We start from the raw sequence: 26933 nt of genomic DNA on the forward strand, positions 1-26933 counted from the left end.
CCTAGAACCTCCTGATTCACACACCAAGATACAGTCAGTTACTGCACTTTGGATGATGAATGCTGACTCATTAGCCTCTGGTACTGAATTTTATTCTAACTGAAATCCTACCCTTTGGTATACTTTGACGTATTTTGTCCCCATTTTATCAGGCTTTTTCTTCAGTGTATTCAGCACTTCAGTCTTACTTAGGACAGGACTGTGTGTTTGAAGATGAGAAATGAGCATAACGTGGTAGGACTCAGAACTGTATATTCAACCCAACAAATGCTGTTTAGATCACTTGGTGTTTTGGTAACTGATGTAATGTCAAATGCACTGATCCAGTGAAACACACGTGTCGTCTTGGCTGTGAAAGCAACATCTGACAGAGCTGAATCAATGACTGCATAGCTTTTAAAGAGGATTCTTGTCAACACAAGTGCAACAGAGCACCATCTCCTCTCTGTCCGTGACTAGAAGAAAGAAATGAGAAACCACTTTGAACCAGATGGTGATTCCTTCTAGATGAAATAGGAGTCTTGTGCTTAGTATTTTCCGTGAAGTTCATTTTACTCTGGTATTTTGTTGCACTTTGTCTTGTGCACAGAAGATTGCAGGTCAAATAAGCACGAGGGAATTAATAAAAACCCTGAATCTGTGGAAAGGCAAAAAGAAGGGAAAAAATCAACCTGAAGTATTTCTAACCACTGAGCTGTGGTCTGGATGTTGGATATATTTACACATTGGTGACCAAAGTAGCCCAATGACTGCTAGCTAGGAAATTGCTATATTTAAAATGTGACAACAAAGGAATTGCAATTAATAATCCTGGTAATTCTTACCTGTTAACAAACACTTTTTAACTGCCTCCTGTCTGGGTTGTTATATCATGTTGCAGGCATTGAACATCTTTGAGACAGTTAGCATGCTGTTAAAGATTCAAACCTGCCAATATTGCAAAGAGTGAATCAAGTATGCAAGCAAAGGAGTTTACATGTGTGTTCAACTCTGCTATTGCTAAAGCATTTTCTTTCTTGTTTAGAATATGAGTGAATAGGATCAAGAAGCTTGCTATACTATTTTAATGTAGAGCATTCAATCCTGGCAGTGTCCAAAACTTTCCATTAGCTTGTCACTTGACCTTATGGAGAAAGTAATATACAGAAATAAATGATTTTTTGGTCTTTGAGGCAATTTATTCTTATTGACTTTGAGAAAATATGCATATAAAAGAAAAAATATTTAAATAGATTCTAACTTAATACTTTCAGGTTCCTGAGCATGCAGAACTTGCCTGGATTCTTGGGTGCTTAACTAATGTGCCACGTCTGCTACGTTTGCCCCAGTGGAAGGTATGGACAATTTGGTAAATTAAAAAAAAATTGTGGGAATTCACTGGAAATGTTGTTGTCGTAATACTTGTCATCTGTGAAGAACCAACTGTCCCTTGGTTATTCTTGCTTTAGGTTTAAGCAATTCTGTAGTCCTGTGGTGGAAGGGGGAAAACATATCTCTCCAGGTCTGTTCCTCTTAGTGAACATTTTCCTGTTGGTAGCTACAGAATTTTGATTTCGGCAGAGACGTGTAAAAAACTGTACTAAATAAGAGGTTTATTTACTGTTGTTCAACTGATTTTGCTAGAACATACAGTGTTATTTCAATGCTTATTTAATAATGCAAAGGTAATGCAAGATACTGCAGTGGAAATCTTGGGCCTTGCTGATTAAGGATTTCCATAAACAACTTTTCTTTTTCCACTATAAAGAGTGGCTGCTCTGTAGATTTTATGGAACAGTGTTCAAAAGAGACATATATTTGAAGAGGAGTATAGAAATTATAAATATTAAAAAATGTGCTGAGTGATATTGTATCTTAAATGTTTGCCTTTACAAGTTTCAAATGTTCATGTTCTTAATCTTGGTGTTGCATCAGCGTGACTGCATCAACAGAGTTTTTGCATTTAATTTCCTTGTATTTTATTTTGACATTTAGTAAGCAGAAAAAGACAGGAGAGAGAAGTATCTAAAAAAAAAAAAAAAACCTAACAGCTTAAGAGCTTTGGCTTGCAGAGTTCAGAGCAGTCTTAAATACCTCCAGATGTTTTCTTTTTTCCTGTTTTCCTTTTTAATTAAATAAAACCAGTAAAACTGAAATACAGCAACCAGTGTTAATGCATGGCATAGATTAAAGCAAACCTTTTCAAACCTGAGGTTCTAAAGTTAAGCTCTTAAATCCTACTTTGACTGGATTGACTTTCCAGACCTACAGATAAGTGTTACAGGTGCTAGGCTTTGCAAATAAGGTTCCCTGAACCCTAGGAACTCAGAGATGTAGACAGAATACAGGATCTGTTGGAGAGTGTGAGAAAAGTCTAAATGTATTTTAACAGACTTAATGAAATAATTCAGATTTCAAAAGTGTTAGTATATTTAACTATTGCTAAAAGTAAAACATAGATATGCCAGCACTAGAACAGAATTAGTGTTTGTAGCCTGACTGTCTTGATCCATATCAGGGAGCAGGAGAGGACTTGAATGCATTAAGTGTGTTGTTTGGACTAATGGAGACAGCACTGGACTCTGCCTCTGTGGTTCTGGGTTCTCGCAGCTGTCACTGGCTGTCCTGGTGACTGTGTGTGATCACTGTGTCTAGATCTCTAACACAGGTATTACACAGGATATCTTTTTGTATCTCCATTATGAAGTGTTTCAAAAATTTATTGCTGAAGACACTATTTAAAAAGTAGGATGTATGTGTAAAATTAAAATGTAATAATTCAGCCAGGTAGTTTTGCATTTGAAATGATTTCCATTATTAAGGTTACAAACAGAAAACAAAAGAAACTCTATGTTCCCTTCTCACTGCAATATCAGAACTGTGTAGGAAAATTCATAAATATAGGACATAAACCAGAATATATTCATAGGAAGTGGATTTTACGTGACACTGTCTTATGTAGAGCTATATAATAAATTACTCAATTATTCAGAATTCTAATTAACTAAAATCATGGACTTTGATACCATTAGTCAAAAGTTTGATTCTTCTGTTTTTCTTTTCCAAACAGATGAAGCGTGCCAGCCAGAATAGCGAAGGAACTGTTGGTTTGTTGACTTACCCTGTGCTTCAAGCAGCAGATATTTTGCTATACAAGTAAGAGGCAGAATGTGAGCCCATGGGCAATGTCTGTTCAGCCACATTGGAATGAGATCTTGTCAGATCAACATGCTAACTTGTTGAGCAGGGGAGCTGGGTGTGATTAGAAGATTGGAAATGGGTGACAGACTCTCAAGTGGCTGGTTGAAATCTAGCCTGGTTAAAAAGCTACTGACAGGGCAGTGAAGAGCAAAAGCTGGTCACGTGAGAGTAATTCTTTGGGAATTATAACAGTCTCATGTTTAATTGTACATGTTACACATTCACACAGATACACTTTTTTAAGGTAGTTATGCTTTCTTTTATGCAGTGTGCTGTAGAGCTACTTAAACTGTCTGTATGGAGTATACCAATATTAGTGGGGGATTCTGTGTAGGCCAGTTCATACTGATCAAAAAGAGTAAGTTACTGGCTGCAGCTTGTAGTACCTGGGCTGCTTCAGTTTTCTCGGTGTTGTACTGTGTGCTGCAGTGGAAATAGCCCCTGGTGAGGGACTGGGGTCCCAGCATGCCTAAGCCTGTAGCTTGGCTGATAGAACTTGTAGTGCATTGTCATGACTGGTTGTATTTCATAATACGATTTAAACTGTCTCAGTAAGTAAATGTTAAAGACAGTGCACCATGTATGAATTATTTTTATGTTCAGAGCATATGTACTTTGTGGCACTGCTCTGAAAGAAGTTGTGAGTATTGGTTGGGACAGAGAAGTAACACAGGGCTGAGGACAAGGATGTCAGGTCAGACTAACCAAGATAAAACCAGTTGTGAATTCAGAAAAATGTATCTAGAGAAATTTCATGTTAATTGATCATAGTAGGGAAAACAAGACTGTTAGAAGATCAAGAGGTGGTATTTCTAATTAACCTAGATTTTAACTAAAAATAACAGCAAGCAAAAGTCAGAATTTATTTGACTATTATAATGATTTAATTTGAAGTGAGTCCCATTTGATTGTCAAATATTTGAATAATTTGAGTGTCAGGTATTTAAGGGTGAAATTTAGACAACTTTATCAGAAATCACATTGTTTTTCTTGAGCTCAGCCATGTCTGTCTCTTCAGTCTCTAAAAAGATCAGGTGTTTCATCTTTCCTTAGTAAAGCCAGTGGTTTGTTGCCTACTATCTGTATTAACAGCAGGCTGTCCGCACAGAGCACAGAACAAGGAAGTGAAAGAGAAACAATATCTCTTTGAAGAATTTGTCTTAATATCTTTAGTAAGAAATGCTTTAATGTAAACAAAATAATACGAGGAACAAAAATTGGTGAGAAACAGAAACACAGGAAAGGAACAACGGTCATGAAGTAGAATTTAGAGCTGGAGCAGGGGGAGAAACAGTACTAGCTCAGATGAACCAAGGCTCAAAGAGACAGGAAAATGGACAGAAGGTAAATACATGACAGAAAGGAGTAAAAATACCACCAGAATACAAATATTTTTTAAAAAGCCAGAAAGGAAAAGGGCAAGGTATTGTGCAGAGACTTTTACAGCATAATATGTTTTCTGTTTAGTGGCAAACTTTGTGAATATGGAACCATTTTGGCATATGGAAGCATTTCTTTCAACCTGCTTCAAGTGTATTGATTATGGTAACTGATTTTCTCTCAGTTATAGTGCACTGTGATTTCCTATTGACTACTGTAACTGTTTTAAGGTTGCCTTGGTGACTGGTTGAGAATAAAGGTGGACAAATTGATTCTTGGATGTCAGCCCAGTAATTCAGAATCGGAAGGAAAGAGTACCGTGTTGATCTGAAATTTTCTGGGAACTTAAAAGATGCATAGTGAACTTCCTGACTTTGGAACATGTCCAGTATTCATAACTGAATACCCCGTAAGCCTTAGGAAAAAAATCTGCTGGGGGATGGGAGAGTAATCAAAAGCTGGCAAGATTTCAAGTCTGCCTCATCTAAAAGAATCATACATTTTTAGCAAGTATGATTAACTGTGGGAAAGAATCACCAGGGGAGTAATGGATTCTTCACCTCCTCATGTACTCTGGTACAGATTGTGTTTCCCTCCAGAAGCATTTTCAAGCCATTGAGTTCAATGCAGAAGATCAAATTGTCCTTTGAATCTAGCAGTTCTAATCCTCTAATAACACTTGTGACAATAGAGGCACCAGACCACATGACTTATACAATTGTGATGAGGAGGAAACACTCTCTTCTTTCCTTCCCTTGATACATCCTCAATGCTAACTCCTCAGCAACAGTTATGTTTTCCTGAGATTTGACATGACAAGGTGCTTGCACTTTATGCCTTGCAGATCTCTCTTACTTTGCACACAATAACATGTGCTCTTTGATCTCTAAAGAGGCACCAGGAGATACTACAAAAACCTTTCTTTGAGCTGAGTTTAATGAGTTGCTCTTACAGGTATCTTTGCCATATATGTCTTCACAAAGAGCTATTTTTGCCTTTGGTTATGTGCTTCAGTTCAGCACAAAAAGCAGAGTCATCCTTGAATATGTTTGGTTTGGGATCTTGTTCCCACAGCACCTGTATCTAGCTGGGACAGAGTTTGGCTTAGTCTGGCCCTCAGTCATGGCAGAAGCTGTAACAGTCTTGAGTAACTTTTCAGCAGAACCAGAGAGCTTTGCTGAGTTTCCTGTATCTGTGTTTTATTAAAAGGTCAACACATGTTCCTGTTGGAGAAGATCAAGTCCTGCACCTGGAACTAGCCCAAGATATAGCACAACATTTCAACAAGAAATACGGAGAATTCTTTCCTGTGCCCAAAGCCATTTTAAGTGAGATGGTCTTGGTTATTTCTTCCCTTAACTGAACTTCAAAATTGAAGATAGATTTAAATATTGTGGAAATAGTTTCAGGGACCAAGGAAGGGAGGCAAACTGATATTATGGGAGTGGAAAATTAAAAACTGGTAACAAGAGACTAGAGGCTTTGAAAGTGAACTCCCAAGGTAGATACAAGGCTTTAGAAATCCATGTTTGAGGAATGTACGTGACGTCTGGTATTCTAGTCCAGGGGGCCAGATGCACTCTACTACTGCCAATCAGCCTTGCTCTCTAACTTTTTTTAAAAGTAGGGTCTCTATTCCATGTTGCTCATTCAGGAGATGTGTAATCAACAAGGCGAGAGACCTCTAGCAAGCAGAATTCTTCAGTGTCCAAGTGGGAGATGTTTTCTTTAAGCATGCCGAAGAGCCTGTTGGTTTATATGTACAGTGCTCTAATTTTTTAAAAGGTGTTTAATATATGCTTGAATATTTCAATATGTGTCTGTCACAGTGCTTAAGACTTTACGGTTTTGATCTTAGACTCAGGAGGACTTATAAGGAAAATCTTCTCAACCATTTTTGAGCAGTAAGGTCATAGGCCGGGGGGTGAGGAGGAGTCAGATGGCGCAAATGGCATGTTTGTTAAGAAACGTGAAGAATTGGGCAAGGATGAATCATTGCATCTTTGTTGTAAGTAATGTAGAGGAATGCACAGCAGAGACCTTCGCCCCCAAAAGGGCAAGGAGCTCTCACCTTAGAAAAGACAGGCAGTACTAAACCTTTCTCAATTTTCAAGCCTGAGTGACAAAAATGGTGTTAGACCTAGAGTGGGGTTTTGAGAATATTAGGGATTGCAAACTCTGCAGTTTCTAATTGAGTGCTAAGCACTATAAAGAGGAGCTCAGTGTAGCCTGTGATGCAGGTGAGATTGTTTACCATTAAATAAAAAGCTCAATTTGAAAAGAAAATAAAAGTAGAAAAATAATTTCATTTTGCTCCCAAAAAGTATTCCTTCTAAAGTTCACAAGTATATGCAAACCAACACAATATCCTAGAGGAATGGAGAAGGTAGGGGCCTTTTCAGACTCACTAGCTGTAGACAGTGGGATTACCTGGACTCTTTCAAATTTGCAGAAAAGGGGCAGACTCTTCCAAAGGTGATTTCAGAGCAAAGCACTTTCTGGGACAATCTGAATTGTATGCTGGAAGAGCCCTTATCCTTTCACTGAGTACACAGGCCATCTATGAGCAGTATGCAGGTAATTTAGTTGGCTGTATTAGGTGTCTAAAAAAAATTGGTGTGAGTAGTCTGTAGATAAGTGATACTTCATGTACCCTGTGGATGATACTTCTTGGTGGAAAACTGAAGCAGCGTGAGTTGATGCTGTCAAAGTACTTTGCAATATTCTCCTAATGCTACTAATCTATTTCATCTGCATGCATATATCTTACAAGTTTGTACGATACCCACAACTTTCTTATCCAAACAGTGCTTTACATCTAACAGAGCTGGTCAGTGTTGAGTTAGAGAATTTTAAGAACTGTTTTTACTGAGAGTTAGGAGAATTGCCAAGAGATTTTGAGTGGAAGAGTTTCATGAAATAAGATTAACTGTTATGGTATTTTTTTTTACCAGTGAACTCAGTTTCTCCACTGCTGAGAACCTCTCAGTAATGTGCAGTAATAGAAAGGAGGGAAAATTTGGGGGGGAAATCAGCATGTAAGCCACATAAAATATTAGGAGTAGCAGAAGTTCCTCCTTAGGGAGGATGGAACAGGCTTCATTCAGTTTATGAGAGGAGAAAGGTGGCTTCTGAGAAGGACAGGAAGGGTGTGAGGACTAAACAGAGCATACATGATTGTGCTCGCAATTCGTTTTGGAACAAGGATAAACAGCTTCATCATATAGCTGCACATTGTTCTTAGCAATTGTCATAAGAAACCATTGTCTGTGCTCATAACTTCTCTTTTTTTAAAGGTACAACAAAGAAAATAAAATCCCTCAGAGACCCATCAGTGAAGATGTCCAAGTCAGACCCACAGAAGTTAGCTACTGTGAACATAGCAGACAGCCCTGATGAAATCGTGCTGAAATTTCGCAAGGCTGTGACTGACTTTACCTCGGAGGTGACCTACGACCCCGCCGCTCGCCCCGGTGTCTCCAATCTGGTGTCCATTCACGCCGCGGTAACGGGGCTCAGCATCGAAGAAGTGCTGCACCAAGCCACCGGGATCGACACTGCTCACTACAAAATGGTGGTAGCAGAGTCAGTTATCCAAAAATTTGCACCTATCAGGAGTGAAATCAAGAAACTCCAGGAAGACAAGTCCCATCTGATAAAGGTTTTAGAGGATGGAGCAGAGAAAGCCAAAGAACTGGCTGCTCCAATCTATCAAGAAATAAGGAGAATGGTGGGATTTCAATAGAAGCTGCTCAGTAGTTGCAAGGACTTTTGTATCATGGGACAGAGATTTTGTTATTTGTAACAAAATCATTTACTTATTAATCATTTTTGTTTAATAAAAACCTTTTTTTTCCCTTGGAAAATCCAAGGAGAACGTTGAAGGTGATTGCATTTAAAAATATGCATTAAGCCAGGTATTTCCAGTGGGACCAGCATTAAGCTTGCCTGGATAGTCAGAGAGCAATCAGAATTCACAAAGAAATTGTGCAAAAGCAGATTATGAGGTTGCCTGTGTGGGTTTTTGGATTTTTCCATTGACTGCTCCAAGAAGCTGAAGTGTAGGCAAGGTGATCAGAATCTAGCACAAAGATTTATAATCTTCTCAAGAACATACTTAGCCATGTTTGTCGTCTTGTTACCAATGCACCGTTTATCCTATTGGGGGGTTTTCAGCTTTGATATGGTGATTGAACATGTTCTTGGATAACCAGAAGAAAAGCAGAGACTTAAAAATAAATGCTCAGAGTGATAAAGAGAGAGCTTCCTGCTTTTCCCTATAGTGTCTTCAAATTCAGTGTGAATTTTTTTTTTTGTATCTATGTAGTTTGTGGGAAGTGAATTTCACTTCTGCCATTTGTGCCATCCTGCTGGTCAGGTCCAAGGTACTGCAGTGAGAAATGACATGTGCTTCAGTTTCTCCTATTTCACCTGCTGTTCTGTTTAGCAGGGAGCTCCAGGATTTTCAGTTCAATATCAAGTCTAGGATTGCTTTGAAAAAGGTGTAGAAGAGAAGACATAATCTTGAATCAAAGAGATCTTGGGTTGAGATTCAGAGAGCTTCCTGTGAAGTTTACAAAATTGCTTCTCTAGAAAATTGTGCCAAGATCAGAGCCAGAATAGAGTTAAATAGACCTTTATGAACTCTTCACTACTGAGCCTTGAGGAAGTGTAGTGATGGGAGAACAGCGCCCTGATCTTGGGCCTCACAAGATCCACAGACTTGGTCCCATGGATTATGGCACTTGCTGGGGAATGTGTGGCAAAGGGAAATTGCCAAAAGGAGACAGCGTGTTCTGAAGAGGGATAGTAGTACATGTTAAAAGGTAATGAAAGCTCTACTGGTCCTGTGCCAGCATATTTAACTGTGTCGTTACACTTCATGGTGCTGTGTTTGAAATTGCTGTACTGTAACGTAAATTGAGTTAATCCTGTTCTCTGGCAGCTCATAACCACTCTGTGCCTGTGGCATTTGTCATGAAGGATTGCAGGATCGTACATGACTGGTTAGTAAAACATGAGGGGGGGCGTGGTGTTTCTACATAGTGCAGTTGGTTGGTTGGTTGTTCTGGGATATTTCTAGAAAGCAGAATTTAGTTAATTATAGTGAGTTGATTCAGAAAGAAATATTTAATTTTCCAAAACATAAAGCCGAGGACTGAGTGTCTCCACATCTGTGCTGAGACCTGTATTTATTTGTTAGGGATCTGAAGAAGAGAACTGCCATGCAAGAACTTGATGATGACGGATCTTCTAAAATTAGTCAAGACTAGAGAAGCAGAGTGGATGGAGACAGACTGATTGGAACCAAACTCACTATAGACAAGCCTAGGGTAAAGTCCTCTGGAAAAAATAAGTATATTCAAAAATTGTCCCTGGTTTTAAATAAGATATAGTGGGTAAGGAAAGGACACATTTTGTACATATTTTGTCAGTGTTTAACAGCTGCCTTAGGGCACTAAGATGAAAAATTAAGGCACACAATTATTGCTGCTTCCTGACTTGGCATGAAATGTTTGCTGTGGTGCTTTTTAATATAGATTGATTTCTGCAAAGGTCCCACAGTATGTACCTGGAGAGAAGCTAACACTGTCCTCATGAAGACTCTGAAAATCTTTAATGCTAATGTATCTAGTTTCTACCTGTACTGCTTTTTCACTAGCAAAGACAGAAGCATATATTCAAAAGATAAATCAGAGTTTCAAGGTCTCTTTACACTTCTGTTACTCAAATCACCTAAAATATAGAGTGACTATTCAACACACCTTCTCTGCAGTGGAAGGAAAATAGGAGCATTCGTGGGAGGGGTTGACACCAACAGGTAATTTTGGTTTCTTACTTAAACTGTTCTGAGCAGTCTTTCCAAAACTGTTAGATTATTTTTCAGAAAATCATGTAAGTGAAGCAGGGAAAAAAACTTCAAAATAACCTTTTCTTTGGGGTGGGTATTTAAGGCATTACATATTCAGCTGTGTTTCAATCAAATTCACTAATTTACCTCTTTTCCATTCAATAATACATTGGGGGGGGTTCCCTTCTCTTCCATTTCTCTTTCATTCCCTTCCCTTTCCTATCAGCCAAACAAGTCTTATTTGCCTGACCTATTTCCTTCAAATAAGGAAATATACATGTTTTTTCATCTTCAGAAAAGTTAAACTTGTGTAAAATTAATATATTAACCTACTGATTGTTGAGTTAGCTTTTCATCTCAGTTGTTCCTGTGGAGGAATTCTCAAAATAACATTTGTTTGCCCAGTGAAATAATCCTGATTCCATTAGCAACCATGATCTTTAAAATCCGTTGAGAGGATGACAACAAATGTAGGTGTTTGCAGGTATCTGTTGTCAATTTTAGTTTTGTTAGAACATGTTTTTTCTGCAAAGTTAACCATCATGGCATTCAGGTGATTTAGCTGAGCTTGAAGCAATGAGTTGATTCCAAGCTGCTCTCTCCACTTCTACCTCCCTTTTTCCTCTTGGGAATGTTTTATACGCACCCATTCTATGGCAGCATTTATTAAGTATTGCAGTTGAGTTAGAACAGCTGTTTGGAGAACAATTGTTGCAGAAGACTTGATGCTTTATGTTTCATAATTATTTGTCTTACACTAACTCTAGTGCTGGGGATTTAATGTTTGTTTACAACAGAGTAGGTGCACTCCTGAAACACGTTTTCATGCTTGTTTTTATCCAAATCACATTCTCTAAGACTTCTCTGTGATGTCAGCTGAAATGCAGTTGGTGGGGAGTTTCTGCAGAAGCACTCTCCTCGTCCCAGTTGCAGGGTGGTATAGACATGCCCTGTGGTGTTGTGGAAGTTGTTGTAAGGTGTTCTTCCAGCACAATCTGGGAAAAAGGTCCTTCCTAATGAAGTAAAAGGAGTCAAAAGGTAGGGAGGTATCCTTACCTCTTGCTGTGTTGCTCAGTGAAGAAAAAGAAGCAGAAACGATCCTTTATTTAGAATGTGTCTGTAATTTGTGCCTTAGACTCAAAATCTCCTCTTTTGCCATTCAAAAGATAAATGTTAGTGTATGTTAGTGCACCTAGCCTACTATAGATCCCAACCACTGCATGTCTATCAGACATAGCATCTCCTGGCAAGACTTACTCCCCTTGGAGATAAAACATCAACTCTACAGTGAATTGCTTGCAACAATCTAACAAAAGCATTTATATATAACATGTATACACTTGAGATATTTATTTTTCCAGCTAGTTGTTCATAGGAAGTCATCATATCACATAGTGAGTCTCAGCTCTGTGCTTTCAGTTTAGATCATAGAGTTTACTGAGAATTTTAGATTCAGGAACAATTGTTTTCAGCAGCAGATACTCCAAATGATGGTTGGCCCCTTAAATTAACTCTGGGCCTGCTCCAGCATACATCCCTGCCTCAAATAGCTGGAGTGCATGGATATTGTACATTATACTGAAATTTACTTGTAACTCTTAAAGATGTGGTTGAAGTATACTTAGTTTTCAAACACCATGACCTGGCTTCTCAGATTCCCCAGAAGGCTTTCTGCATAGTTCTGATTTAGCGTGTGTTTATTTACAACCAATTCAAGCAAAGCTCCTTTGCAGCATTGTGGCTGCATCCATTGAAGTCTAGGGAATTCATAAAAATGAGCTGGAAGTCTAAGGAAGGACAGTGAAATGAGATCCTTGGGGACTGGTCTGCATCTAAGTGTTTTGGGAACCATAGGTTATCAAAGCAAATGTTTTCTTATCCTTGGTTAGGGTGATCTTGATCCTGACAACAGTGTAGCAGTAAATACTGCTGATGAAAGTGTGTTCTTTCAGCGGTCCAGCTTGGTTAGATTTATGTTCAGTACAACAGATAGATCTTTCACCATTTTGATCTGTGCATTTAAGCTCCTGGGTGCTGCCTACCTGTTTTTTATTGACTGATGGACTGCTACACAGAGAGAAATAGTCTAGCAAGCTGGTGTAGGAAGTCTAGTGGAAAAGGGCTTTTGTTCAGAAAATGTATTATCTGTTCTTGACAAGAAAACAAAATCACTATTTCAGCTGTACTGGACTGTCTGATTTCCTTTAAATTATTTGATCTGTTCATTCTTTCTAGGTAACTTTGACAGTAGCTGCAAGAAGAATGTCAATGTATTGTGTAGTCAAAAGCCTCAGAACGATCCATACATCTCTCATCTTTTCTAAAGTCTCTTATATAGTGGGATTTTACTGTAAGCATCAACCAGTTTGTGGGGAAATGCTGCAGCAAAACTGTAGTCAAATGTGACATTAATTTATCTGCTTAAAGCTTTTGTGTTTTGGTTTGGGTTTTTTTAGCTCACTAGGCTGTGAGAGAAGATTTGTTAAGTATTGAAATCCCAACAAAAGCTTTCTATCACATAGTCCTGTCCAGATGACATATGAAGTAATGGAAAATTCTCTTTATTATCACAAAAGATTCTGCTCTGATTCTCACTGTCTTTTCTGTTATTCTGTTGGTTGTTCTAGTCATATTGTGGAAGGTTTGACAGGTAAGTATATATTCTGTGTCAATAAGAAATCACTTTACCTGCAACAGGCCCATATTATTGTGGAAATGGAAGATTCACTGATCATTTCACTTGTAGGCAGCAGCCTTGGTGTCAAAACTATTGTATATAAAACCAAATGCCAACCTCCTGCACAAATGAAGTAAACAGTTTAACACCTGGGAAGATATTCTGCCACTGTTGTAAGCTGCTGTCACAGAACACCATGACTGAAGATGAGATTATCCCCTAGAGGAGAGGTCTCGTGCTGCCTGTGGACATAAAGTTAAGCACCGAGCTTAACGTCTGTTGTGCTGTCGTGCTCCCAGCATTCCAACATGGCTGTGAGACGGGAACAGAGCAAATCTGTGCCACACCAGAAGGCTCGATCAGTTCCAGATGTGCTATATTTGCTGTATCTGCAAGATGAAATGTCAAGACAAGAGCTGCAGAACAAAAATCCTTAAAAGTTATTAAATGTTTGGAAGCAACAGCATGCCTGTAACACTTGGCTTATAAAGCCTGTGATAGCGTGGTCTTAGCCTCACTCACACAACTGACAGGAGCAGTCACACAGCTGAGTGTGATGGTGGCATAAGGTAAGCCATCTGCTTCCTCAGTACAATGATGTCAGGACAGTGTGAGTCTAATTTGAGGGGCTACTGGATTAACCCTCACAGGTGGGAAATAATAGCTTATGGCAGAGCAAGATAGTACCACATCTCTCTTGTGTCCTAAACCATTCTGAGACCAGATGATCGCAGTTCACATGGGGACATGAAGCACAGAGAAGATGCTGCACGGACAGTGTCACTTGTTCCACGTGCTGTTGTACCTGTGACTCTGCAATTCCTCCAATTTCAGTTTGATGTGACTTTATTATCATCCATCAATGTGAAACGATGGTCATATGCTGATAAAATTAATGGACCTTTGCTTTGAAACACTGGATGTATGTTCTCTACTATCTTTGGTGAAAAGTTCTTTCCTCATGCCCCAGGATTTATAGAAGGAAATCGTTAAGCCAAATAAGAAACTTATCCAAACAAGGCTACTCTCTGGCATTATCCGTAGTTTCTGGTGTAGGTGGTTTCTGGCTTCATTCACCCTGTTTACCTTCATGATTCCTCCCCTAAGCCACATCCCTCTCTGATTAAAGTAAAACCTGTATGTTGAATGTTGTGAGACTGGCTTTTTATTGTGACTGGAAACAGTTCATCAAATATATTTGAAGAGTCTCTTCGTGGTAGTTCCTGAATGAGTAACAAAGATTTCAATGAGTGCCTCTTGAGTATTTAAGCCAAGAAATATTTGTGAGTGGATTGGGGTTTGCTCTGCCCACACTTACTCCTTCATGGTCTGTCTGGCAATGTTCCTACAGCAGAATGGGGAAAAAAAAATTCTTAGGGTTGTAGGCCAAATGTAAACTATGAGTGGCAGTGTGGCATCCATTGTTTTTAGGCAGTCCTCATTAACTTTCTCTTAGTGAAATAACTGATATAACAGCATACCTCCAAAGGTGAAATTGTGTGCATATTCAGGGGGAAAAAGCACTGGATGTGAATGACTAAACCCTTTTCTGTCTCAGAACTAGTGTCTTTGCTACGCATACACATTGGCACATGAGGAAGGGCCTTGCTGCTTGGAAGAGGATTACTGCTGTCACCTCTGAGACAACTGTTCCAAACTGTGACACTCCTACCTTAAGTTCACCAACATGAATTCCCCTAGAAGGAAGCTGTGCAGTGGATGAATTTACTGTGTACACTGCATGAGTGCTGCAGGTTCTGTAGTGTTGGTGTGACCTCTTTGGAAAGTATCATTTTGGTGTTTAATAACCATTGCCATAATGGCACAAGGATGTCCTGGGATTCTGATATCTCAAATCTCTTACGAGGAAAGGCTGAGAGAGTTGGGCCTGTTCAGCCTTGAGATGTCTGAGGGGGGGCTCATCAATGTCTCTTAAGTTTCTGGAGGGAAGCTGTCAGGAGGATGGAGCCAGGCATCCAGTCACGCCATTCTTAGTGGTACCAAGCTCTAGGACAAGAGGCAGTGGACAGAAACTGATGCACAGGGAGTTCCACCTGAACACAGGAAAGAACCTCTCTACCGTGCAGGTGCACTGGAACAGATTGCCCAGAGATGTTGTAGAATCTCTGTCACTGGAGATATTCCAGAGCCATCTGGACACAGTCCTGTGCCATGTGCTCTGGGAGGACCCTGCTTGAGTAGGGAGGTTGGAGGAGCAGATCCACTCTGGTCCCTACCAAACTGATCCATTCTGTGGTCTGTAAATTCAGATGTGTTGCTGCTCTATATGTGGGTTGTTTTGGCTCCCCTGAAGATGAAATATGCTTTTTTGGGTGGCTTATATCTAATGGGCCTAATTCCTACAGAGATATTGTTAAAATAAATTTCAGAGTTCCAAGATATCTGTGTAGCATAACAACAAAATTGATGTGATGAGCTTTGCTGCTGTTTTAATCTGCTTTGCTTACCGGCATTGCACACTGGCAGGAGTAGAAAGTCCATTTTTTTTCTTCTTCAAGCCAACCAATTTCTGACTCAAAGGACTTCACTCTACTTTCTGCTTGCCTTTGAGAAGGTGGATTAGCTTGAATGTGAATGTTGTCTTTATGGCTTATGAGGATATTTCAGTGGAGGATGAGTGGTTTGTCAAGGGAGATCTCTGGGCGGCCTGAGATTTAAATGGATGCTGCAAGGTTTTGGGGAGGATGTTTTACCTTTCTTCAGTTATTAAAAAAAAAAAAGTAATGTAGTTGCAGATGAGAATCTAATAAATAGAGAATATTGAATATTCCCTATTGAATGTTTTGTTACAACTTCATAGAAAACAGCAAAATGTACATCATCCAGGCCGTTTTGATGTATTGTTTTTAATCTGATTTGAGCCTTTGTTGTCTGCCTTGCAGTTTTCTGTTCCTTTACTGCTTTCTCTGGAAAATGAGTTTTGCTCTTTTGTTAAGCAAAGAAAATCTAAAAATATGTTTTACTTTTTATTTCTTCATTACATTTGAGCAGGATGCTTAACTTTGAGCAAGATGCTTTGCCTCAGTTTCCTCACTATAAATGAGACATAGGAGACTTCATTACACATCTATTAATGTTTACCAAGCATTTTGAACCTTCTAGTTCAAGATGCCCTCCCTTGGCACTGAGTTATAGTATTTCTTCCTGAAATGCTCTTTTCGTGATTCTTGTGGTGTAAGTAAACAGTGAAAAGTGCTGAAGGATAGACAGTTCAGTATAGAGTAATAAATAATACATTTAGTGAAAACATCCAAGTTGTGTGCTTCGAAGAAACCTGTAGGCTGTTGATTTCTACCTTGATACTTTTTGTGTGCTGCTAAATACCTGAAAATGTCTCTTTATCTTTGTCTCCTCCTCGCAGTGTGAACGCAAGGGCCTCTTCAAGGATCTAATATCAAAATAAAGGTAATTCTACTACTGGGAAGGGGGGAAAAGTCACTAAATTTCCTGAATAGGAAACAGTTTGGGTTGGCATTTGGGGTTTTTTTAGAGATCTGGTCCCTCACTTAGGGTGGGTATCTCGAGTATGGCACACCCCTGCCTGCGGGCCTCTCCCCGCTCCCCACCTCGCACCTTAGCGGCCAGTGGAGAGACCTGGGAAAGAGCTGCAAGAGTCGAGCGGGGTGGGGGAGCGTTGCTCGGGCTCCGTGTGCGGGAAGGAGCTTCCCCAGCGCGGGGGGAGCCGCGGGCTCCCTGCGGGCGGGGCGCAGTGCGCGGCGGCGGCGCCAGGGGGCAGCGGCGGGCTGGGGGCGCCCGCACCGCATCGAACCCGCTCCCGGCGCCCGGCCCGGTGCCCTGCGCTCCCCATCCCGGCCCGGTGCCCTGCGCTCCCATCCCAGCCCGGTGCCCTGCGCTCCCATCCCGGCCCGGTGCCCTGCGCTCCCATCCCGGCCCGGTGCCCTGCGCTCCCATCCCAGCCCGGTGCCCTGCGCTCCCCATCCCGGCCCGGTGCCCTGCGCTCCCATCCCAGCCCGGTGCCCTGCGCTCCCATCCCGGCCCGGTGCCCTGCGCTCCCCATCCCGGCCCGGTGCCCTGCGCTCCCATCCCAGCCCGGTGCCCTGCGCTCCCATCCCGGCCCGGTGCCCTGCGCTCCCCATCCCGGCCCGGAGCGCTGCGCTCCCCATCCCGGCCCGGTGCCCTGCGCTCCCATCCCGCCCCAGTGCCTTGCGCTCCCACCCCGGCCCTGTGCCCTGCTCTCCCCGGCCCCGCACAGCGCCCCCCTTCCTCATGGCACGGGGCCGCAAACTGCTTTTGCCTGTGTCCCGCTGCCCTGACCGGGACTCCGAGCTCTGCGGGTTCAAGGCGACTTTCAAACTATTCCTCCCGGGAAGGGAACCCAGCTCAGCCCATGCTGCGGGGAGGGTGCGGGAGTATCTCATGATCCCTGTGCCGAGACACCGCGCGGCTCTGCACAGGGGCTGGGCTGTGTCTCCTCCTAAGACTCTGGGCACTCGCCGCATCCTCCCAAAGGTTAAAAGCGAGCAGGAGGCGCGTCAAGGGCCTTTCTGAGCCCCTTAGCCTCTCTCGCTCGCTCTGGAACGGTGCTTGCTTGCTGCACGGAATGCAGCCTCGGCACTGAAGGCTATCCTGACATCTCCGCATCCCGGAGGGCTCTTTCCCTCAAACAGACTTTAGAGCAGAAACAGGAGCAGTCCCTGCTCCACTTTCGGGGTAGTGAAGCCCTGCAGGGAAAAGCCCTGCAGGCTGTCTCGGTCCGTCCCTTTCCCGACGATAATTCCCCCGCGCTTTCCCTCATGCGAACCGTAAGATGGGGATGATTGATTTCAGTGGCCGAGTGCTTTAAAAGGATACGTGAGGGGACTGTGCAGGGGCGATCAGATCTGCTTATCGGGGGTTATTTACTAAGCTCTCCCCGCTTCCCGTAACGTGGAAAATACCGAAGGCTGCCCCGAGCCGTCACCTACGTAACGTGGAGAAAGAGGGAGAAGCGTGCTAACGACGCCCGGGAAAACTTTCAGTATTTTGTTTTCGAGAGTCGACAATAGGAGCGACAGGGCAAAATACACCTGATGCTGCCAACTGGAGAGAGAACAGAATGAACGCACCGGCAGATAAAAAAGTCTGCCCGATGTCTTTTGTTGCAGTACGAGCTCCGATACCCGATCTTTTCCTCTTCCTTTCCTTTATTCGCTCCCCGCTACCTCTGCTGGGGCTACCTCTGAAAAGCGGAGACGTGGAGTTTGGAAATCCACGTCTGATCCTGGCCGTGTACCCCAACCTTGAGCCTCTCTCGGGCTTGCAGTGCGGTGTTAAAGCTCTCGTTGGCCCTGCATCGCCTCGCCTCCGCAAGTCTCCAAACCCCGGCGAGGCAGGAGAGGTGATGGATGAGAGGGGCGAGTCCGGAGCCCCTCGCATCTGCTGTCCTCCTTGGGCTCCAAGCCCGTGGCTGGGCAGAATTACACGCCTCTGTTCCCATCCACGGGATGTCGGGGAGGGCTTAAGGCAGGCAGTGATTGCCTTCATCCTGTTACGGGCAAAGCGAGCGTGTTGTGCTGAGGCAGGGAATAACTGTGAATTCCCGAGCACACCGTCACGTCTTATTGCCCACAGTCTGAGCACTTTGGGATTAGTTAGAGGCAAAACTCCAGTTTCACGTGCAAGTGCCCCGGGGACAACGTGCGTGGGGCAAGCGGGGGAAGCAACAGGGGCGGGATGCAGTGCTCGCTCATTTCAAGCATCTCCGCGGGGAAAACTGCAGCAATTTCCATATAACGAAAACCACGTTAGGAGGGAAAAGAGAATAGAAACGATTAGTGAGTGAGTTGGTACATTTCGAGAAATAAAGCCTTGCGTGTTCGACACCGTTCCGTCAAGGGTGCAGAGCTGGCTACGTAGATAAATCCCGCTGCTCATTTTCGTTCTAATCTCGGCAAAGCCTGACGGGTCCCGCCGATCGATCCCTCGCGTTTTCGTCGGAGGCTCCGTGTGCTGTAGCCCGTGGCAGTGCCGAGGGCGGGTAGCGCATCACTCCTGCGTCTCGGAGCAGTGGGTCTCTCTCCATGCCCCCATGGGGCTCACCCCGAGCGGAGAGTCTACTCTCCCGTCTTCTCCGAGGTCCCAGGGATCAGCCCCACCGAGTATCTTTTGAACCTCTTTTATTCCAGGCGACTGAGGCTCATACATCACCCATTCTGCTCGCAAACTCGTACCTGGCGTTGTTGTATCCCAAATAAATTTTCTAAACAAGCATTTGCCTCCCAAATATGGATATAATCTTCACTGGCTTTCTTTTTAATGACTTCCATTGAATCGATGCTGCAAAGCTCTTTATCTTACAGTGCAATGCAGAATGTGGCGTTGTACACATATGGTTTAGTTTTCTCCCCCCTGATTCTTGCGAGCTGGGCAGCCTTCAACCGGGAAAGGCGTATTTACACATATTTGACTCCTTGCACATTCTAATACACTGAAACGGTACAGGATGGTTTGGGAGATATGTTTGGGCAGGGAGATTAAGTCTAGGCAAATTCACTGTTAAAGCCGATTCCGAAGAAGTCCGTCCTTAAGACAGAGCTAAAAATGCCCCGGACATTTTTATTGCTGTCGCTGAAAATAGGCTAAACACGGAGCGATCAATTGCCATGGCAAACGGATCAAGAATAAGACTTAAGATCACGTGTGCGGGGGGAAATATATATATATATATATATATATATATATATATATATATATATATATAAACGGGGGAAAAATATAGACGGAAGGTACATGTAGAGCCTCTTATACGGGCGGATGCGTGCAGAGGCGGGAGTGCTGTGGGCGTGGGTCTGGTGTGCAGCGCGTACCCTGCAGGGCTGAAGGCAGAGGGCAAGCGAAGGGGGGGAATTGTCTGGCAGCCTGCCCGCAGCCACCCCCAGGTACGGCCTCTCCGGAGCCCTGGTGGAGCCGGAGGCTCCCTGCCTGGGGAGGCGTTTTTGGGAACCCTGAGGCCGACACAATTTGGCGCCTCCGGGTCCCTGCAACCTTCCCCTCTTTCCCGGCCCCAGGAAAGCAGCGGGGCTGCCTGGGTTCCCCGCGCTGCTCCCGAAAAACTTATCCCAGCTTGCAGCCTGCACCCAGGGGCTCGCCTGCCTCTCACGCTGCGTGTATCGCTCTGTGTGTCTGTGTCTGTGTCTGTGTGTGTGTGGGGGAGCGTCCTGTGGGAGGGGGGGAGCGCTGGGCTGCTGTGTCCGTGCCTGCTTTCTGTTTGAAGGCATCTAGAAGTGTTCTCTCTGGTGTCCACAGGACCCGCTGGCAAAGCAGAGGGGGTGAGTATGAGCTCCTGGTTGTGACCCCTCTTTCTGCTGTGTCTGAGCTGCCAGGCACTCTAATCTGGAGTGGGATCTTTATCTTCAGCTGAGAAAGAACAGTTTACTCCGCGTTCTCCTTCTTCCTCTGAACCTGACAGGGAAGTGTAGGTGCAGTTTTGTTTCGATCAAAGCAATGCCTGCAAAAGTGACGTATGCTTCCATCCAAACAAATAAATCCGAGTGAACCCCATTCTCAGAATTGTGCCACCCCTTTCCAGGCTGAACTCAAACTCCTTTTCTAACTTGCAAAATCTGTTCGTATCCCTGTCTGACAGTCTGTCCAGCTGTCTGTCCGTCTATCTTCCTTTGGGGTTGACCTTTCTGGGAGAGGCAACCCAGGTCGGATTGGCAAGTATGTGTCCAGTCCCGTCCAGTTTATTTGGGATGAATTTGCCCTCAACCCTCCCTCTCCCCCGAATTCGTTCTTATTTGAGTAATTAAACAAGGAAAGTCTCATCACCCTTCTGAACACCTAGGGCCCCCAAACCGAAACCAAATCACAGTGCTCAAAATTCAGAGGGTTTCTCTCAAGAAAATATATTTGTATTTATATACACGAACATACCCATAAAAAGCTTTCGAGCTGCTCCAGCCTGTAAACGAGGTGTCAACCCCGCTTATTTGAAAAGAGGTAACATTGATCTCCTAGGCATATTTGAAATAGGTTATTGGTTTATTGTTGGTTGGTTTGTTGTTTGGGATCTTTTTCTCCGGAAATAAACATAAACTGATATCTGAAATCATTTCCCCCCCTGGGGTTTCCCCCTATTCTGTGATGGATCTGCCATTGCAAACGAGAGATGATAAATTTCTAAATCTGAGACCAGCGTTAGAGTTAATGCCGCCAACCTAAATTCTGTTTCTAGACACACATGTTTTGGAATATGGCGAGACGCTGACGAAAAGGTGCTCTCCGAAAGGACGAGCCTCTCGGCGATTAGCTGGGAAACTGTGTAGGAGGGAAGCTGCAGCTGCGGAGATCCCGACCCCGAAAAGTTTGCTCTGTGGCTCTTTACAATGATTATTTATAGGGAGTGAGCGAAGACTTGAGGGGTCGAGCTCTTATTGCAGTTCCGCGCGAGTTTACGGCCGCAAACCGTAAGGGACGGTGCTGTAAAGCTCCCAAGAGCTGGTGACACACTAGATTTTCACGCTTCGTGTGATGCCGCCGAGGTGTCTTCTCTCCAGCGAGCTTTTGGGGCTTGTGCGCCGTGACGGTCTCTCGGGGAGAGGGAAGGGTTTGCTAAATTTGTTTTCCAATGCCGACGTTAAAACGAAAAGGCGGCCTTTGAAGCGTCGCTTTTAAGCCGCGCCGTGCAGACCTGGAAACCAATTCGCCGGGGATCGGTCGTGAAACCTAAAGAGGGAATGGGGAGCCTGCAAATCTTTGCAGCCACAAAGAGAATCGCGTAACACCGGCTAGACGGCGTCCGCCCGAGCCGTGAGTTTAAAAATCAGAAGAGGGAGTAAAAACCCGATGCGAAAACCAGAGAAGATGCAGCTACAATAAAACCGGGTCAGTAAAGCCTACACTGCACAGGCCGGCCCGCATGCCCGGTGTCAGGGCGGAGGGGGAAGGTGTGACCCCGAGGTGTCACGTCTGTCGGCGGGGCCTTGGCCGGGGTCCCCTGGGCAGGGGAGGCGGCGGGCGAGGCCGCGGCCACGAAGCGGAGCTGAGACTCGCTCAGCTCCAGCGCGGGTGCAGCAGGAACTGCGAGGGAAGGATCGCCTGCAGACCTGCAGCTAAAGGCTCAGAGCCCCTGTCCCGGCCGTGCTCTGCTTTTTGGCTTCTGCTGACCCAGCTCGGCCTTTTTAGCTGGTGGACGGGACACGCCTGGTTTCTCTTGCTTTTCCGAGCAGACGACAAAGAGCTACGATTTCTCTTCCGCGGCTCTTTGGGTGATTCCTTCTCCCTCTTTGCTTTCTTACTCCTGTCCATTAACTTTAAAAACTTGACGACGGTTTCTGTTCCCGGGGCTCCAGATACATCTCCTGACACCCAAGAGTCGAGGTCGGCTTTTCCCCTTTCGCAGGAAGCCGTCCTGCCAAAGGGGGTTTCTTCTCTGCTCCAAGTTCAAAGGCACAGTCCTGAAGTAGTTAAGGGGGCAAAAGGGACAAGTGTGGGGGAGGCATCGGGTCAGGAGCGCGGGGTCGAAGCCATTAGAGCCTCTGCCTCTGCGGGCTTGCCCTTCACGGCCTCAGCATTTCGCTGCAGGCACCGTCCCCACGCTTAGGACCGAGGGGCTTGAGGGATACCGGGTGGGGAAGGGAAATACCCTGGTGCTTCTCTTTGGAAACACTAAAGAGATGGCACTGAAGGCCGCCGAGCCCAAAGGAGTGACCCCGGCGGAGAGCGGGGCTTGAGGAGAGCGTGGTTTTCCCATCCGCTCTGCTGCCTTCTTGGGATTCATGCTCACTGGGCTACCCGGGCAGACATATCCTACTAACAAACAGAATAATAATTTCTCTGCCGCTCCCGGTACCTGCTTGTCTCCCTCCACTACATCCCCTGTCAGCCCGAAGGTGTCTGCTGGTGAAATCTTCCCTCTCCGCTGCACTCTGCTCCTTTCCTGAAAGTTACTGGGTTACACTCAGCTGCTGTGTTATACGGGGCATGTGCTGGGTTGTTAGAAACCTCTATAAAAGAATAAAGACTTAGTGGCAGCCCGCACCTGAAAGTCGTTTACCTACACGTTATAACGCAGTCCGCAGACGCCGTTTAGAAGCGACGGGATATGGGCTTGTAGAAAGACGAGTCTGCCACTATTTCAATTTGATCGAAAGAATAAAGCCGTGTAAGGTGTTTCCTGTCTACTTGAGATTTTGTGCGGCACTTTAGACAGGTTATTTCTTTGGAAAACAGCCATGGAGCCCATTGTCTTTATCTGATGCTTGAAAGATTAGGGAGGAGAGGAAGAAGAAAAATCATTGTTAAAAAACACTTTGAAGCTGTGCAACTGTTGCTTCTCCAATTTTTTTCTCCAGTTTCCAGATGCACCAGAAATCATTACTTTGATCTCACAAAGCAGCAATTTATATTTTTTAATTTTTAAAAAAATGGTTGGGTAACTCAAAGCGTAATGGCAAACATGCCGGGGATGAGGTCATCGGGCGGCGCGGGGAGGCCCGGCAGGCGGGAGCGAGCGAGCGCCGAGAGCGCAGGAATGAGGCGGCGGGGAAAGACGGGGCTCTCTCTCCGGACGAGCCTGGTTGCCGGAACATCTGCTCGGGGTTAATCTTACATCCCCGCTCGTTCTCAAGGGAGAAGTCTGCCAGTGCACAAGGGGCTGACTGAGCGTGCGGTGGGACCCTCCCTTTTGTGCGCTTGCCCGGGGCTGGCGGTGAGAGGCGCACGTCGAGTTGCAAGGAGCCCGGGAGCTATTAAAAACCTCGGCTGGAGCCGTGGCCAGGGCGGGACATGGCTTGGCAAATGGTCCCGACCCGGTTCCGTCAGAGCAGCAGGGAAATCATGGAACCATGTAATCTACTGGGTTGGAAGGGACCCGCAAGGATCATCGAAATCCAATTCCTGGCCCTGCACACGGCAGCCCCGTGAATCACATCGTGTGCGGAGGCATGTGAGAACGCTGTCCAAACGCACCTTGAACTCTGTCAGGCTTGGTGCTGTGACCATTTCCCTGGGTAGACCGTTCCAGTCAGTGCCCAAACACCCTCTGGGTGAAGAACTTTTTCCTGATATCCAACCTAAACCTCCTATGAGACAACTTCAGGCCATTCCGTCCAGGTCCTGTCACTGCTCACCACAGAGAAGAGATCAGTGCCTGCCCCTCCGACGTATGAGAGCCCTCTGCTTTCACTGGTGCATGGCCAGCCCTCTTTGAGCGTTCCTCAAAAATTAGTTGCCCCATATAAAACCAGGAGCCTCGTGTCTTTTGCAGCTCTCCCAGATCAGGGATACGATGCATAAGCTGGAGTTACCAAAGCCGACCCTACCCGTTGCCTGAGCCCACCGGGGCTGGTCTCCCTCGTCTGCTCCCTCCTTGCCCGGAGAAGCCTGGACCGGCATCCCTGTCCCCAGGGTCACGGCTGCCGCGGGCCGATGGTGATGGCAGGGACCGCTCTAAGATCGGCCGGACGGAAGCAGCAGGCTGACAGCTGCCTCCCTCGGGCCTCCCCCTCCCTGACCGAGCCACAGCCACCTGCCTAATGGCTTGTCTCCAGGGAGAGACCCACCCGTGCGGAGGTCAGGAGTTTATTTTGCTTAGGAAAATCAAATGGGAGGAAGGGTAAGGGGAGTGTGTTTGTGTGGTGGACCCGAGAGACGCTGACCCCATCACTCTTCCACTGAAAACACAGGCCGGTGTTGAATCAGCGGCGTTGGCTGCTGCTGACTGTCTTGCTGGGCAATCACTGCCGCTGCTGCCTGGCTTTTCCTTTCCAACCGGATTCCGACCCGGATCAGGCTGCTGATCCTACAGACCACGCAAAGTGTGAAGTGGCTCTCTCGGAAGCCCAGTCGTACCCAGTGGGGATGTTTGCAAAGCTCCTCTGATGCCCGCGCTGGAGAGAGCTCTACCCGAGCTCTGCTTCTGCCGTGCCTGGCGGAGCCCGGGTGGGATTTTGCGGAGGCTGCGCCCTTTCCCTCAGCGCGGGTGGAAGCGGCTCCGCAGCAGCCGCATGCGAGATGGGAGCAGGATTTCGCTGTAAGGCCGCCTGGACCCACGCGAGCCACTGGCAGCAGAAGACCGGCTCTGATGCCGCTGTTGCCAAGGGGCGAGACGGCTCCAGCCGCCGGTGGCTGGCGAGGGGGCCCGGGCAGCGGGGGAGACACGTCCCGCAGGGCAGCTCCCCGTCCGGGCTGCCCCGCCCGGGCTGCCCCAGCAGCGAGAGCTCCGGGGTTGCCGCAGTTCCCGCTCCCTGCGTGGTGAGGGCTGCTCGCTGCCTCCCCCGCTGCGGGGAGGGGTGCGGGGAGAGCAGCGCACGCCAGCGGGAAGGCGAGGTGCCCGTGGGGGACAGACCTGCTGGCTGGGGGCACACGGCAGCCCCACTGCAGCCTACGGGCAGGGAAATCTGTGGTCTCCAGGTAGGGGGCAGCCCCTACTGCCAGAAGTGGCCCTCCGCTGGGAAATGGGACCGAAGTGAGTCGAGGGTGAGGTGGTGGGATCTGTTGCGACCGTTCAAACCCCTTATTTTTAAAAGGGGGGATGCGGGGGGAGGAGGAAGAAGCGACAGAAATGAGATGTTGACACTGAGGAGTCGCAGGGAGACATCAACAATCGGTGCCTATAGACCACATCAAAGCACTGCAGAGCAACAATAAAATGCCTTGAAATACTTCTTAATGCAATGTTTGCATTGGGCAAGTCCACAGATGACGCCGAATTTGCCATCACAAGAGAAATAAAGCAGCAGATGAGGTTTAACCAACATTTCTCTGAAACCCCACTATAGAGGGAAAAGAGAGGAAGGGAGAGGGAGAGATTTTTATAATCCTGAAAGGCAAGAGGAGAAACCACATCAACGCAAAGTGAGTAAAGTGCGGCAGGGCAGGATTACCAAGGCGCAGAGGGATCTTAAAAATAGACCAATATGCCACAAAACATCTGTAAAGAAGAAAACTTCCAGTCAGGATTGCTGCGGAGGCACTTTTGACTCAGAGGATATTGCTCGGCCCTGCTATTTCAGAAGAGACCATACTTGCCCCCTTGCGCCCCCATTCCCCGGACGATATGGGGGCACACACAACCTGAGTTCTGTCCCCATAGTTGGAGAGCTTTTCTGGGCGGGACGCCTCTCGCACGGATGGCGAAGAAGGAAAACGGGGGCGAATGTATGTGCTGGCAAGGGGAAAACCTCCGGGTTCCGGTCAGTCTCTGCCAAACAAGCAGTCACACTCAGATGAGCGCTTAATTGCTATTGTGTTTTTGTTTTCCAAAGGCAGAACTCCTATTCCCCGAGCGCGGCTGCAGTGTGGCACAGGCTGGCTTTGTCTGGTTGCTGTGCGGCCGCTCTCGTCATGCTGGCCCCGCCTGACTGCGGCCCAAAGCCAGGAGTACCTATTTAGCCTCCTGCCACCCACGCACGACAGAACGGCTGGGTGCAGGCGGCGGAACACCCCTCTGCCCTGCAGCGAGTCTCCCTCCCTCGCTGACTGCTCATTCTAGAGGAGATGAAGCCCCGATCTGTGCTGAACTGTCACATCCCGCTCTCAATCTCTTCGTTGCCTTCCCCCGTGGGCGAGCTGCTGTCCCCTCCGAGTTTGGCTCTCCCACCTCACCCGCTGGCCGACCGTGCCAGGCGAGAGCCGACGCCTGCTGCCGGCACTGTGCTTCCCTAAACCGGAGCCCGTCGCGGCTGAGCTTCCCGTGCTGGTTTCACACGGAACCTCCCGCCTGCTGCCCCCACGCCGGGCAGCCTCGGGAAGTGCTGCCGGGGCTGCCTGCCCTGGGTCCGGCTGCCCGCGGGCTCCGCTCTCCCCTGCCGCGATGTCCCTGCGGTTCGGCCCCTGCGGACAGGAGCTGGCTGCTGCTCACCGCCCGCCTCAGAATATTGT

At 46.0% G+C, this 26933-nt stretch overlaps 1 protein-coding gene across 1 annotated transcript in view; it reads left to right on the plus strand.

The window, feature by feature from the left end:
* The window catches only part of WARS2 (tryptophanyl tRNA synthetase 2, mitochondrial), a 42798-nt gene extending 31741 nt beyond the window's left edge, over window positions 1-11057 (plus strand). Inside the window, 4 exon segments of the mRNA XM_063394270.1 lie at window positions 1254-1334; window positions 3050-3135; window positions 5770-5888; window positions 7857-11057. Of these exon segments, the coding sequence (XP_063250340.1) occupies window positions 1254-1334; window positions 3050-3135; window positions 5770-5888; window positions 7857-8305 (735 nt within the window). The 3' untranslated portion in view covers window positions 8306-11057.
* The last annotated feature ends 15876 nt before the right edge of the window (window positions 11058-26933 follow it).

Source organism: Prinia subflava, chromosome 3 (genome assembly GCF_021018805.1).
Source record: "Prinia subflava isolate CZ2003 ecotype Zambia chromosome 3, Cam_Psub_1.2, whole genome shotgun sequence".
NCBI classification, from domain to species: Eukaryota; Metazoa; Chordata; class Aves; order Passeriformes; family Cisticolidae; genus Prinia; species Prinia subflava.